The 15,405-nt window shown below is 49.2% G+C and overlaps 1 protein-coding gene across 1 annotated transcript; it reads right to left on the bottom strand.

Moving 5' to 3' along the window:
• Nucleotides 1-9,967: 9,967 nt before the first annotated feature.
• On the bottom strand, nt 9,968-10,897 carry LOC146853864 (olfactory receptor 8D1-like). The gene has a single exon (XM_085650422.1). It carries the CDS (start codon nt 10,895-10,897, stop codon nt 9,968-9,970), a length of 930 nt encoding a protein of 309 aa, XP_085506548.1.
• Between the last annotated feature and the right edge of the window lie 4,508 nt (nt 10,898-15,405).

Raw genomic sequence — 15,405 nt, 5'->3', positions numbered from 1 at the left:
CAGAAAGAAGCAAGTGAAGTGCAGAAAGAGGCAACAGAGGTGCAGAAAGACGCAACAGTGGTGCAGAAACAAGCAAGAGAATAGCAGAAAGAGCCAAGAAAATTGCTGAAAGAAGCAACAAATGTGTGGAAAGAAGCAAGAGAAGTGCAGAAAGATGCAAGTGAGGTGCAGAAATAAGCAAGAGCAGTGCAGAAAGAACCAACTCAGTGCAAAAAGAGGCAAGAAGGGTACAGAAAGAGATAGGCGAGGTGCACAAAGAGGCAAGAGAGGTATAGAAAGAGGCAGGAGGGGTACACAAAGAAGGAAGAGAAGTACAGAAAGAGGCAAGAGAATTGCGGAAAGAAGCAATAGAGGTGTAGAAAGAATTAAGAGAAGTGCAGAAAGAGGCACATGAGGTGCAGAAAGAAGCAAGAGCAGTGCCAAAAGAGTCAACAGAGGTGCAAAAAGAGGCAAGAGGGGTGCAGAAAAAGTAGGAGGGGTGCACAAAGCGGCAAGAGAGGTATAGAAATAGGTAGGAGCGGTACAGAAAGAAGGAATAGAAGTGCACAAAGAAGAAACAGAGGTGCTGAAAGAGGCATGGAGGGTGCCGAAAGAGAAAGAGATGTGCAGAAGGAGGCAACAGAGGTACAGAAAGAGGCAAGAAGAGTACAGAAAGAGGCAAGAGAAGTGCAGAAAGAGGCTACAGATGTACAGATATAGGCAAGAGAGGTGCAGAAACAGGCAGGAAAGGTGTACAAAGAGGGAACAGTGGTGCAGAAAGAGGCAATTGAGATACAGAAAGGAGTGGAGGTGGAAGCATTTGTTTTATTTTTGTGATAATAAAATAAATCAAATTATCCAGTGCTACAGTTTGGCAGAGTTATTGGTCAAAGATTTGATTGAATATGCAATACTCGAGGGCACATGACATTTGAGTTCTACAGGTTGCCTAAACAAAAAGTCTGAAAATTGTCGTCTAATGTTGGGGGGCCATTGATGTCTAACATGGAGACATGAAGATTGTATGCCTTAAATATGATGTGCCTTCTAAACTACAGTTGCTGGCAGCCATGTGGTAGAAGCAAAAGTTTCCAATTGCATGGGCTGCTGAGGGACCACTCCATGAAACCATGCAGTCCTCCAATTGATATACAAAGTGTTGAACCCGGATGTGGTGGATTGTGGCATCCAGCAGTGTACAGCAGATATACTACTTGTAAATGTAAATCAGCATATCAATATTTGACGAGGATTTTTCAAAATTTAGCGACATACATTGACAATGCCTATTGATTCAAAAAGTGTATTTTATATCCAGCACAAATGTATAAATTCATTACAGGACTTCAATGCTGTGGATGACATAATACAACAGTTGTCATTGGTCAGAACAAAAAAAACATTGCTAGCATGCCCAGCAACAATCAATCCTCATTTTAAAGTAGGACTCCTGTCCTCTAGAAATATATCTGGATACATATATGGATTCTACAGCAAAACAGAACAATCAATTTCATGAATCAGGAGTTTGTTGGTTCTGTGAGCCTAAGAGATACAAGATGCACCTCAAGGCACCCCTCTTGCAAAAGTGGTGCTCTACTAACATGCAAAATGAATGCATACATGAAGTCTATATACAAGAAAGTGAAATTAACATTTTAAGGAATACATGCTAAACTGAGTGGTAGAGAGTGAAAAACAATGGCTTAAAGTTGTGTAGGTTAAAGCCAGTGTATTCAGAAATCTGAAGGAAATCCCCAAGTGGCAAATGATAGTAGTGTTCTAACGCACACAGATTTGCATTGCAGAGATTGATGTTTTGCAAGCAATTCAGGTGGCTTATACATATAACCTTATAAAGAGTAAAAATGTGCTCCCATAATAAAAATACACAAATAATTGTCTACAGCTATTAATGGGAGAGTAGTTCCTGTGTTTAGGTGTTCATAAGCATTGCACTTAAGAGGCTGAGGTAAAATAAATGGAAAGTAATTTCCAAGAATTCAATCTATTTTGTCATGTAACAGCATTCATCATTGTGATGTGTTTCTCCAGACTTTAAGGTCATATTACTATTGATTGGCTTAGAATTAGATCCAAGCGGCAAGAAAAAATACTACTTATACTCATTTCTACTTGAACATATTTCCAGTTTGTCTTCTAGTATAAAACTATTTCAACAATCAGCCTTTACAAGTGAAGATTTCCTTAAAATGTTCAGATGTTTGCTGATAAACACTCATTGCACAAATATGCATATTACAGGAGCATCTGCATATGCACTTAATCAATCAATCAATCAGTGGTTTATAGAGCGCGCTACTCACCCGCGAGGGTCTCAGGGCGCTGAGGGGGGGGGAAGCTGCTCCGGATCAGTTGAAGAGTCAGGTCTTAAGGTCTTTCCTGAATGTGTGCAACGTCAGGGAGCGTCTGATGTTGATAGGGAGTGCGTTCCAGGTCTTGGCTGCGATGTAGGAGAACGCCCTCCCGCCTGCTCTGCTTCTGTGGATGCGGGGGACCTCTGGCAGGGTGAGGTCTGCGGAACGGAGGTTCCTCTTGGGTGCGTGGAAACATACTCGGTCGTTGAGGGATTTGGGTCCGATGTTGTTGAGGGATTGGTAGGCATGGATGAGGAGTCTGTAGGTGGCCCTCTTCTCAATGGGGAGTCAGTGGAGGTCTCGCAGGTGTTGGGTCATATGTTCGTGGCGCGGTGTCCCTAGGACAAGCCTGGCAGCAGCATTCTGGGTGGTCTGGAGCTTGCGTAGAAGAGTTTTGTTGATTCCGGCTTAGAGGGCTTTGCCGTAGTCGAGTCTACTGGTGATGAGTGCATGGGTGACAGTATTTCTGTAGTCGGGGGGATCCATTTGAAAGTCTTACGGAGGATGCGGAGACAGTTGAAGCTGACGGAGGAGACAGCGTTGATTTGGTGGTTCATGGACAGGGAGGAGTCGAGGATTATGCTGAGGTTCCGAGTGTGCTCTGTAGGGGTGGGTAGGCTCCCGAGAGCGCCGCCAAGTGTTGTCCCTGGCATAGGTGCACGGTCCGAGGATGAGGACCTCGGTCTTCTCGGAGTTGAGCTTTAGGCAGCTGTCTTTCATCCAGGCTGCCACTTTTCTCATTCCTTCCTGGAAACTGAGTCTGGTGATTTCTGGGTTCTTGGTGAGGGAGAGGATGAGATGGGTGTCATCAGTGTAGGATACGATGCTGAGCCCATGCTGTCTGACGATGGCTGCGATGGGAGCCATGTAGATGTTGAAGAGTGTCGGGCTTAGTGGTGATCCTTGGGGTACTCCGCAGGCGATGTTAGTGGGGTCAGAGAGGAAGGGGGGAGTTTGACCCTCTGGGTTCTGCCAGAGAGGAAGGATCGTATCAGGTCGATTCCTGCGTTGTGGAGCCTGGCAGCTAGTGTGCGATGTGAGACGGTGTCGAAGGCGGCGGAGAGGTCTAAGAGGATGAGGGCTGCAGTGTGTCCCTGGTCGAGCAGCATGCGGATGTCATCAGTGGCAGCGAGGAGGGCGGTCTCTGTGCTGTGGTTGCTGCGGAAGCCGGAATGGGAGGTGTGCAGGATGCAATTTTCTTTGATGAAGGTGATAAGCTGGGCGTTCACGAGTCTCTTGGTGACTTTGGCTGCGAAAGGGAGGAGAGAAATAGGCCAGTAGTTTTTCAGGTCGGTAGGGTTGGCCGTTGGTTTCTTGAGGAGGGGTTTCACTGCTGCGCATTTCCAGTCGTCGGGGCAGGTGCCGGAAGTGAGTGAGGAGTTGATAGTATGGCCTAGTTCAGGGGCGATTGCAGTGGCGGCCCTGTGGAAGATGTGGGCAAGGGTCCATTGGGGCTCCTAAGTGTGTCTTCTTCATGATTGATGAGATGAGCTCAACGGACGCGGTGTCCCAGGAGGTGATAGTCAGCTTCTCGGCAGTGGTGGTTAGTGTGGTGCTGTCTTCTGCAGGCTAGCTAAAATTGTCGTAGAGGGCCTTGATCTTCAGGTGGAAATAGGAGCTGAGTTTGTCGTAGAGTTCCTGGGAGGGTGCGATCTCAGTGGCTGTGCAGGAGGGTTTAGCGAACTGCTGAATGACGTTGAATAGCTCCTTTGTATTGGATGCGTTAGTCTTGACTTTATCACTGATGAAAGTTCTTTTGGTGCCCCTTATTCGCTGGTGGTAGTCCTTCATGGCGGTCTTGTGGTTGTTATGTGCTTCCGTGGTCTTCTGGCTCCGCCAGGTTTTTTCAAGATGTCTGCAGGTGCGTCTGGCTTCTTGGAGTTCGGTGGTGAACCAGGTGGCCTTGGGCGGACGTTGTTTAGTAGTCTGTCTGAGTGGTGCCAGCTTGTCGGCGCAGCCGGCGACTCAGTGGTGGAATTCCCTGGCTGCAGAGTTGGTGTCGGTGGTGGCCTTGGGGGGTTTTGGAGGAGGGTGGAGTTCAGGAGTTCCTCGGTGACCTTGCTTCACTTCCGTCGAGGCGGGCGCTGGGCGGGTTTGGGCGCGGTGGTGGTGTTAAAGTGAAATGGACGCAACAATGGTCTGTCCAGGAGGGCTGGGTGGTGTGGCTGAAGTGGATGTTTGATTCTTCTGCGAACATGGGGTCGAGGGTGTGCCCTGCACTTTGGGTGGGAGTGCTGACGAGCTGTTTCAGTCCCAAGATGGCGAGGTTCTCGAGGAAAGCGGTGGAATCGGGTTCCTGGCTGTTCTCGAGGTGGAAGTTCAGGTCCCCGAGCAGGATGTATTCAGTGGAGGTGATGTCGTGGGGTGTGGCAAGCTCGGTGATGGCAGTTGTGGGCTGGGCACAGGGTTCTGGCAGTCTGTAGATGAGTGTACCGCATAGAGTGGTCCAGGGGCTCGTCTGGATCTGGAAGTGGAGGTGTTCCGTTTTCGAGTGTGGGTCACTCGAGCTGGTGAGTCAGAGGGGGTCTTGTGAGTGATGGCTAGTCCCCCACCCGGGCGGAGTGGGCAGTCTTTACTCTGGAACTTTTAGCCGTCAGGGATAGCTGTGGCGATGTCGGGGCCGGAGGTGGTGTTGGTCTAGGTTTCCGTGAGGAATGTGACGTCGGGAGAGAGGGTGTCTTTCAGGTCCCAGATCTCTACGGCATGTCGGTGGGGGGAGCGCACGTTGAGAAGGATGAAGTTCAGGGTTTCAGTGAGTCGTCCTGTAGGTGGTCCTTCGGTGGTTGTTGGCGTTGTGTCAACGGTGAAAGAGCTATGGCAGTTTCCGCACAAGAACTGTCCCTGGGTGTTATAGGGTGAGGCTCGTGCGCAGTCGGCGAGGTGCCCAGGTTTGAGCGCATGAAGGCTGGCCAAGTTGTAGCGGCGAGGACCGGGAGAGCCAGGGTTTCTGGTGCTGGTCGCGGTTGGGTCACGGACAGCCGCTCACGGGCTTGCCTTAGGAGTGACATTGGTGCGCCAGTGGTGCGCCATGGGGAGGGGGGGCGGGAGAAGAGGTGGCAGAGGGAGTTGGGCTGGTCAGTCGGCGGGGCTATGAGGAGGAGCAGGAGCGCCGAAAACAGAAAGCGGGAAGCGCTATGGCACTGCCAGAAGCGGAGGACAGAAGCTGAACCTGAAAAGAAAATAACAGGCAATATGGCAAAATACACAAACACAGAACTGAGGCAATTAGCGTGAAATCCACAAGCACGAAAAACCTGAGGCAGAGTTGGGCACGAGGCTCGAACTCTGCTCCTGAGGACTGATGTCCAGGGTCAGCTGGCGGAGCTGCTGGGGAGAGTGCTGCCTGGACCGAGGTCAAGGCGTTACATGCGCTCCCCCGCAGCGGCTGCCATTATGTAGGGGAGGGGGGCGGGAGTAGAGGTGGAGGCAGGAGTGGGGCTGGTCAGGGGGTGGGGTTATAAGGAAGAGCAGGAGTGCTGAAAAACGGGAAAGCGGGAAGCGCTAAGGCGCTGCCAGAAGTGGAGGACGGAAGCTAAACCTGAAAAGAAAATAACAGGCAATACGGCGAAATACACGAACACAGAACTGAGGCAATTAGCGTGAAATCCACAAGTACAAAAAACCTGAGGCAGAGTAGGGCACGAAGCTCGAACTCTGCTCCTGAGGACTGCTGTCGAGAGTCAACTGGCGGAGCTGCCAGAGAGAGTGCTGCCTGGACCGAGGTCAAGGCGTTACACATGCTCCCCCACAGCGGTCACCATTACGTAGTGGAGGGGGGTGGGAGTAGAGGTGGAGGCAGGAGTGGGGCTGGTCAGGGGGCAGGGCTATGAGGTGGAGCAGGGGCACCGAAAAACGGGAAAGCGGGTAGCACTAAGGTGCTGCCAGAAGTGGAGGACAGAAGCTGAACCTGAAAAGAAAATAACAGGCAATATAGCAAAATACAGGAACACAGAACTGAGGTAATTAGCGTGAAATCCACAAGCACAAAAAACCTGAGGCAGAGTCGGGTGCGAGGCTCAAACTGTGCTCCTGAGGACTGCTGGCGAGAGTCAACTGTCAGAGCTGCCAGGGAGAGTGCTGCCTGGACCGAGGTCAAGGCGTTACACATGCTCCCCCGCAGCGGTCGCCATTACGTAGGGGAGGGGGGTGGGAGTAGAGGTGGAGGCAGGAGTGGGGCTGGTCCGGGGGTGGGGCTATGAGGAGGAGCAGGAGCGCCAAAAAACAGGAAAACAGGAAGCGCTAAGGCGCTGCCAGAAGCGGAGGACAGAAGCTGAACCTGAAAAGAAAATAACAGGCAATATGGCAAAATACACGACCACAGAACTGAGGCAATTAGCGTGAAATCCTCAAGCACAAAAAACCTGAGGCAGAGTCGGGCGCGAGGCTCGAACTCTGCTCCTGAAGACTGGTGGTGAGAGTCAACTGGCGGAGCCGCCGGGGAGAGTGCTGCCTGGACTGAGGTCAAGGCGTTACATGTGCTCTCCCGCAGTGGTCGCCATTATGTAGGGGAAGGGGGTGGGAGTAGAGGTGGAGGTGGGTGTGGGGCTGGTCAGGGGTTGGGGCTATGAGGAGGAGCTGGTGCACCGAAAAACGGGAAAGCGGGAAGCTCTAAGGTGCTGCCAGAAGTGGAGGACAGAAGCTGAACCTGAAAAGAAAATAACAGGAATATGGCAAAATACACGAACACTGAACTGAGGCAATTAGCGTGAAATCCACAAGCACAAAAAAACCTGAGGCAGAGTCGGGCGCAAGGCTTGAACTCTGCTCCTGAGGACTGCTGGCGAGAGTCAACTGGTGGAGCCGCTGGGGAGAGTGCTGCCTGGACCGAGGTCAAGGCGTTTCATCCATATTAACCAGCAATACAAACATGTGTGTCTTCACCATGAGTTTGGGGGTATTATTTTTCCCAGGGCCTCTTTGACATCCTTATTCCTCAGGCTGTAGATAAGAGGGTTCAGCATTGGAATTATCACTGCATAGAACACTGATGACACACGGTCATGATGCACAGAATATTTTGATTTGGGTCTTATGTACATGAAGATAAGAGGACCAAAGCATAAGGTGACACATATAAAGTGGGAACAGCAAGTAGAAAATGCTGTCCATCTGCGTTCAGAGCTGATCTTGATTATGGTATAAATAATGTAAGCATAAGAGATAATGGCTAAGACTAGAGGACCTAAAATGAAGCTTCCACTCACAAATAGAAGTAATGCTACATTAAGAGAGATATCAGAGCAGGAAAGCTTCAGCAGAGGTGGTACGTCACAAAAGAAATGGGCAATCTCATTAGAGTCACAGAAATGCAACCTTAGCATACAAAGGGTGAGACGGACGCGGTGTCCCAGGAGGTGATAGTCAGTTTCTCGGCCGTGGTGGTTAGTGTGGTGCTGTCTTCTGCAGGCTAGCTAAAATTGTCGTAGAGGGCCTTGATCTTCAGGTGGAAATAGGAGCTGAGTTTGTCGTAGAGTTCCTGGGAGGGTGCGATGTCAGTGGCTGTGCAGGAGGGTTCAGCGAACTGCTGAATGACGTTGAATAGCTCCTTTGTATTGGATGCATTAGTCTTGACTTTATCACTGATGAAAGTTCTTTTGGTGCCCCTTATACGCTGGTGGTAGTCCTTCATGGCGGTCTTGTGGTTGTTATGTGCTTCCGTGGTCTTTTGGCTCCGCCAGGTTTTTTCAAGATGTCTGCAGGTGCGTCTGGCTTCTTGGAGTTCGGTGGTGAACCAGGTGGCCTTGGGCGGACGTTGTTTGGTAGTCTGTCTGAGTGGTGCCAGCTTGTCGGCGCTGCCGGCGACTCAGTGGTGGAATTCCCTGGCTGCAGAGTTGGTGTCGGTGGTGGCCTTGGGGGGGTGTCGGAGGAGGGTGGAGTTCAGGAGTTCCTCGGTGACCTTGCTCCACTTCCTTCGAGGCGGGCGCTGGGCGGGTTTGGGTGCGGTGGTGGTGTTAAAAGTGAAATGGACGCAACAATGGTCTGTCCAGGAGGGCTGGGCGGTGTGGCTGAAGTGGATGTTTGATTCTTCTGCGAAGATGGGGTCGAGGGTGTGCCCTGCTCTGTGGGTGGGAGTGCTGACGAGCTGTTTCAGTCCCAAGTTGGCGAGGTTCTCGAGGAAAGCGGTGGAATCGGGGTCCTGGCTGTTCTCGAGGTGGAAGTTCAGCTCCCCGAGCAGGATGTAGTCAGTGGAGGTGATGTCGTGGGGTGTGGCAAGCTCGGTGATGGCAGTTGCGGGCTGGGCATAGGGTTCTGGCAGTCTGTAGATGAGTGTACCGCATAGAGTGGTCCAGGGGCTCGTCTGGATCTGGAAGTGGAGGTGTTCCGTGTTCGAGTGTGGGTCACTCGAGCTGGCGAGTCAGAGGGGGGTCTTGTGAGTGATGGCGAGTCCCCCACCCGGGCGGAGTGGGCAGTCTTTACTCTGGAACTTTTAGCCGTCAGGGATAGCTGTGGCGATGTCGGGGCCGGAGGTGGTGTTGGTCTAGGTTTCCGTGAGGAATGCGACGTCGGGAGAGAGGGTGTCGTTCAGGTCCCAGATCTCTACGGCATGTCGGTGGGAGGAGCGCACGTTGAGAAGGATGCAGTTCAGGGTTTCAGTGAGTCGTCCTGTAGGTGGTCCTTCGATGGTTGTTGGCGTTGTGTCAACGGTGAAAGAGCTATGGCAGTTTCCGCACAAGAACTGTCCCTGGGTGTTATAGGGTGAGGCTCGTGTGCAGTCGGCGAGGTGCCCAGGTTTGAGCACATGGAGGCTGGCCAAGTTGTAGCGGCGAGGACCGGGAGAACCAGCGTTTCTGGCGCTGGTCACGGTTGGGTCACGGACAGCCGCTCACGGGCTTGCGTTAGGCGTGACATTGGTGCGCCAGTGGTGCGCCATGGGGAGGGGGGCGGGAGGAGAGGTGGCAGAGGGAGTGGGACTGGTCAGTGGGCGGGGCTATGAGGTGGACCAGGAGCGCCGAAAACAGAAAGCGGGAAGCGCTATGGCACTACCAGAAGCGGAGGACAGAACCTGAACCTGAAAAGAAAATAACAGGCAATATGGCAAAATACACAAACACAGAACTGAGGCAATTAGCGTGAAATCCACAAGCACGAAAAACCTGAGGCAGAGTCGGGCACGAGGCTCGAACTCTGCTCCTGAGGACTGATGTCCAGGGTCAGCTGGCGGAGCTGCCGGGGAGAGTGCTGCCTGGACCGAGGTCAAGGCGTTACATGTGCTCTCCCACAGTGGTTGCCATTATGTAGGGGAAGGGGGTGGGAGTAGAGTTGGAGGTGGGAGTGGGGCTGGTCAGGGGTTGGGGCTATGAGGAGGAGCAGGTGCACCGAAAAACGGGAAAGCGGGAAGCTCAAAGGCGCTGCCAAAAGCGGAGGATAGAAGCTGAACCTGTAAAGAAAATAACAGGAATATGGCAAAATACACAAACACAGAACTGAGGCAATTAGTGTGAAATCCACAAGCACAAAAAAACCTGAGGCAGAGTCAGGTGCAAGGCTTGAACTCTGCTCCTGAGGACTGCTGGCGAGAGTCAACTGGCGGAGCCGCTGGGGAGAGTGCTGCCTGGACCGAGGTCAAGGCGTTACATCCATTTTAACCAGCAATACAAACATGTCTGTCTTCACCATGACTTTGGGGGTATTATTTTTCCCAGGGCCTCTTTGACATCCTTATTCCTCAGGCTGTAGATAAGAGGGTTCAGCATTGGAATTATCACTGCATAGAACACTGATGCCACACGGTCATGATGCACAGAATATTTTGATTTGGGTCTTATGTACATGAAGATAAGCGGACCAAAGCATAAGGTGACACATATAAAGTGGGAACAGCAAGTAGAAAATGCTGTCCATCTGCGTTCAGAGCTGATCTTGATTATGGTATAAATAATGTAAGCATAAGAGATAATGACTAAGACTAGAGGACCTAAAATGAAGCTTCCACTCACAAATAGAAGTAATGCTACATTAAGAGAGATATCAGAGCAGGAAAGCTTCAGGAGAGGTGGTACATCACAAAAGAAATGGGCAATCTCATTCGAGTCACAGAAATACAACCTTAGCATACAAAGGGTGAGAAGCAGAGCATGAGCGAAGCCTGTTACATATGCTCCTCCCAAAAGGTATGCACAAGCTTTTTTGGACATAATGACATTATAAAGCAATGGATTGCATATTGCAACAAACCGGTCATAGGACATCCCTGTTAGTATAAAAACCTCTACACTCCCCATAGCCGCAAATGAAAACATTTGTGTCATACATCCAGAAAATGAGATCGTTTTCTTGTTTGATATGACATTTGCCAGCATATTGGGTGTAATGCTTGTGGAGTAGCAGAAATCTACAAATGACATGTGAGAGAGCAGGAAGTACATGGGAGTGTGAAGATGAGGAGATATCCTAATCAGAGTCATCATACTGATATTTCCTAATACTGTGATGATATAGACAAGAAGGAAGAAGGCAAAAATTGGGAGCTGGAGCTTTGGGTCTTCAGCGAGGCCCAGCAAGATGAATTCTGTCACAGAGGTCCTGTTCCTTTCATTCATTGATCTGTATGAAGAAGCAAGACAGGAAGTAGATGTAGACATCATGAGACATTTTATCTGTGGTGGCCTGCCAGGTGAGAATTAGCTACTGAAACAGACATACAAAAATAAGACAATGAACACTGTAACACTGTATATGTACATATAAATATTTGAGACATCATCAGTGATGTCATCAGTGATGTCACTGACCATGTCATGAATGATGTAATATGTGACGTCATCAGCAGTGCATTGCGGGGGCGCGAGTTATAGTTAGCTGAACTAACTATAACGGCGGAATTTCTATGGTTTTGTACGAGTGAAATGTCCAACTAACTATAACATCCCTGGAACCTATGGTTTTTTCAGTGAGCTCATGAGGTTTTTTAAAAGCTAATTTCTAATTATAACTTCCCCGAAACCTTTGTTTTTTTCAGTGAATTTCAAAGGTTTTTTTAAATGCTAATTTCTAACTATAATGTCTGTGAGAATTTGGCCTGGTATATGCTGTCCACTAGTTATAGTAGGCACCCTGTACCAGTCCAAACAACCCCTTATTGGTTGTAGGTTAAAGACAACCTTTATTGAAAGCTATCCTAGTGGTAGCTATGGAGAGCAGCCTTCAGGCTTAGTCATGAAGGAATGTGACGCAGCTTGTTTTACCAGTCTATAATCTCTTGAATGGATAAATGAAAGACAACCACACCAGGTATATATTAGGCCTGGGCCAAAATTCCGTTCCGTTCCCGGAAATTGCGATAATTTGGCATTTTCGCGTTCCGCGGAAAGCGCGAAAATGTCAAAATTTCCGCAATCCGCAGCTTAGCGATAATTTGTTTCTTGCTCGCGCTGTAAAAAAAAAAAATTCTTGCGTGCGCGCGATCGCCTTACCTGAATCCCCGCGCTCGCTGACAAGTTTTCCCGGTCGCGTTCTCCACGAGATATTGGATTGTTGGTAGCCATTTTGCTCCGTCTCGCAACAGTTCGCGCTCGCATTATTGTCACTTGTCGCGCGATCACGTTATTTGTCACGCGATCACGTCATTCTTCTCGCGATCATGCACCGCGCGAGTATAAGAAGATTGAGATCTCGAACACGTCATTCTCCACCGCGAGCGAGAGAGTGAGGACGCGGGCACGTCTAATCGAACGCGTAAAGGAGATAGAGACCCCGAACACGTCATATCCAACGCGACAAGGAGCGAGAGAACGCGATCAAGTCATTTAGGACATGCCATCGATATCCGGCGGAAGTATTGTGAAGCTCGAGAACTCGAACATGTAAAAATTTTCAATTTGGAGAAGAATATCAGCTCTAGCAGCATGAAACCTTCTGCCAATGATGATTTTGGATGAAAACAACTCCTCAGATTGACATTTGGCTGTCCTTTTTTGTGCAAGGAGTCCTTTTTTAAAAAGGTGGGGAGAGGGAGGAAGTGACACAGATTCTCCAACTTCCTGTTCCTGTCCAGCAGGCTCCTCCCAGTGCTTTGTCCATCTCCTGCTCATTCTGCCTTTGGATTTTGAGCTGGAAAGATCACTCTTTTTGTCTGCTGCATCATTGCAATTGGATTTGAGGATTTTTTTGATTTGGATATTTTACAAGTAAGTGGTTGTTGTGTCTGTTTGATTGTGAGCATTGCAGTTGTTGTAACTACAATTTATTTTTGGTAACTATAATCATTCCTTTTTTTTAAATGTTGTGGGTAGTAGTAGTCAGTAGTAGGCCCGAGCTAGTCATGGGCATGTCCTCATGGGTGTGCATGATGAAGCAACTGTTCCTTTGGTGTTTTTTGAATGTATTTCATTTTCAAGCATCATTTAGGGCATGGATGGCATTGGATTGAGTTGGAGAAGTGTGTTTTTTTGGGGTGGGCTTTCTGATGTTGTTGGGCCTGGCCATGTGGCTGGTGGCCATTTTGAAGCCTAGGCCTGCAAGCTTGCCTGTCTTTGTCTGCCAACAGGCCTGCTTTCATCCACTAGGATCAGAGCAGGTAGCCACAGCTTTATTAATCAAGTGTTTTCTATGTGGTCTGTTGAATTTAGACATCATTTAGGGCATAGATGGCATTGGAGTGAGTTGGGGAAGTATGTTTTTTTGGGGTGGCCTTTCTGATGTTGTTGGGCCTGGTCATGTGGCTGGTGGCCATTTGGAAGCCTAGGCCTGCAAGCTTCCCTGGCCTTGTCTGCCAACAGGCCTGCTTTTTCATCCACTAGGATCAGAGCAGGTAGCCACAGCTTTCTTAATCAAGTGTTTTCTGTGTGGTCTGTTGAATTTTTAGACATCATTTAGGGCAAGGATGGCGTTGGATTGAGTTGGGGAAGTGTGTTTTTTTGGGGTGGCCTTTCTGATGTTGTTGGGCCTGGCCATGTGGCTGGGGGCCATTTTGAAGGCTAGGCCTGCAAGCTTTCCTGGCCTTGTCTGCTAACAGGCCTGCTTTCATCCAGTAGGATCAGAGCAGGTAGCCACAGCTTTATTAATCAAGTGTTTTCTGTGTGGTCTGTTGAATTTAGGCATCATTTAGGGCATGGATGGCATTGGATTGAGTTGGGGAAGTGTGTTTTTTTGGGGTGGGCTTTCTGATGTTGTTGGGCCTGGCCATGTGGCGGGTGGCCATTTTGAAGCCTGGACCTGCAAGGTTGCCTGGCCTTGTCTAGTAACAGGCCTGCTTTCATCCAGTAGGATCAGAGCAGGTAGCCACAACTTTATTAATCAAGTGTTTTCTGTGTGGTCTGTTGAATTTAGACATTTTAGGGCATGGATGGCATTGGATTGAGTTGGGGAAGTGTGTTTTTTTGGGGTGGGCTTTCTGATGTTGTTGGGCCTGGCCATGTGGCTGGTGCCCATTTTGAAGCCTAGGCCTGTAAGCTTGCCTGGTCTTGTCTGCCAACAGGCCTGCTTTTTAATCCACTAGGATCAGAGCAGGTAGCCACAGCTTTATTAATCAAGTTTTTTCTGTGTAGTCTGTTGAATTTAGACATCATTTAGGGCATGGTTGGCATTGGATTGAGTTGGGGAAGTGTGTTTTTTTGGGGTGGCCTTTCTGATGTTATTGGGCCTGGCCATGTGGCTGGTGGCCATTTTGAAGCCTAGGCCTGGGCTGCAAGCTTGCCTGGCCTTGTCTGCCAACAGGCCTGCTTTTTCATCCAATAGGATCAGAGCAGGTAGCCACAGCTTTATTAACCAAGTGTTTTCTGTGTAGTCTGTTGAATTTAGACATAATTTAGGGCATGGATGGCATTGGATTGAGTTGGGGAAGTGTGTTTTTTTGGGGTGGCCTTTCTGATGTTGTTGGGCCTGGCCATGCGGCTGGTGGCCATTTTGAAGCCTAGGCCTGCAAGCTTGCCTGGCCTTGTCTGCCAACAGGCCTGCTTTTTCATCCACTAGGATCAGAGCAGGTAGCCACAGCTTTATTAATCAAGTGTTTTCTGTGTGGTCTGTTGAATTTAGACATCATTTAGGGCATGGATGGCATTGGATTGAGTTGGGGAAGTGTGTTTTTTTGGGGTGGGCTTTCTGATGTTGTTGGGCCTGGCCATGTGGCTTGTGGCCATTTTGAAGCCTAGGCCTGCAAGCTTGCTTGGCCTTGTCTGCCAACAGGCCTGCTTTTGCATCCACTAGGATCAGAGCAGGTAGCCACAGCTTTATTAATCAAGTGTTTTCTGTGTGGTCTGTTGAATTTAGACATCATTTAGGGCATGGATGGCATTGGATTGAGTTGGGGAAGTGTGTTTTTTTGGGGTGGCCTTTCTGATGTTGGTTGTTTGTTTTGTTGTATGTGTCTGGTGTGCTGGTGTGCAATGCATGCACCCTGCAGACCTTTTTGGGGCCTGTGAATGTTCGTATTTCCATTTTGTTGCATTCAAAAGGCAGAGCAGTGTGCTTTAACATGCATCCTTTGCCTGGCTTTTATAGGCCTTTTGTCAGCTCCGGGTGTTTCCCAGGCCCCCTGCTTGTTTGTGATTTGTGAGTGTCCATGTGGCTGGTGGCCTTTTTTTGTGTTTAGACTGGGAGTTATTAGTGTCCTGCTTTTGCAATGGGCCTGCATGGTTTTCCTATTGGCTATTTGGCTTACTGCTTCCATCCATCCACCCCTTTGCCAGCAGCAGCTCCATGGATGCTGAGATGCTCAAATAATTTAATGGCAAATAGGGTCCACCCCACTTCCATTACATTTTTATTTTGGTGGTTATTATTAACTTTCCTATCCTTCCTGAGAGTGTAGTATGTGACTATACACAGTAGTATAACATGTTAAAAAGCATGCCCTTGTTAAAAAAAAAGTCATAAATGGCTAGACTATATCTTTTGTTTGCACTAGTACAGTACTAAGTAACTGAACCACAACAACAAATGCAACATTTCACTGATGTCCTTCTCCTGGCGTATTTGCTTTTAGGTGCGCAAAAGACAGAGGAGGAGGTGTCATCAGCATCACCCGGCTACCCGTTGTACTGCCAGCCAGACAGAAGTCCTGCTGCGCATCAAGTCCACGTGTGACCAGAACTTGTTGTGCATCTGCATC

This window comes from Triturus cristatus, chromosome 4_1, assembly GCF_964204655.1.
Source record: "Triturus cristatus chromosome 4_1, aTriCri1.1, whole genome shotgun sequence".
In the NCBI taxonomy this organism is placed as follows: domain Eukaryota; kingdom Metazoa; phylum Chordata; class Amphibia; order Caudata; family Salamandridae; genus Triturus; species Triturus cristatus.
The sequence above is the reverse complement of the archived record's forward strand: the minus strand, read 5'-3'. Positions and strand labels throughout refer to the sequence as shown.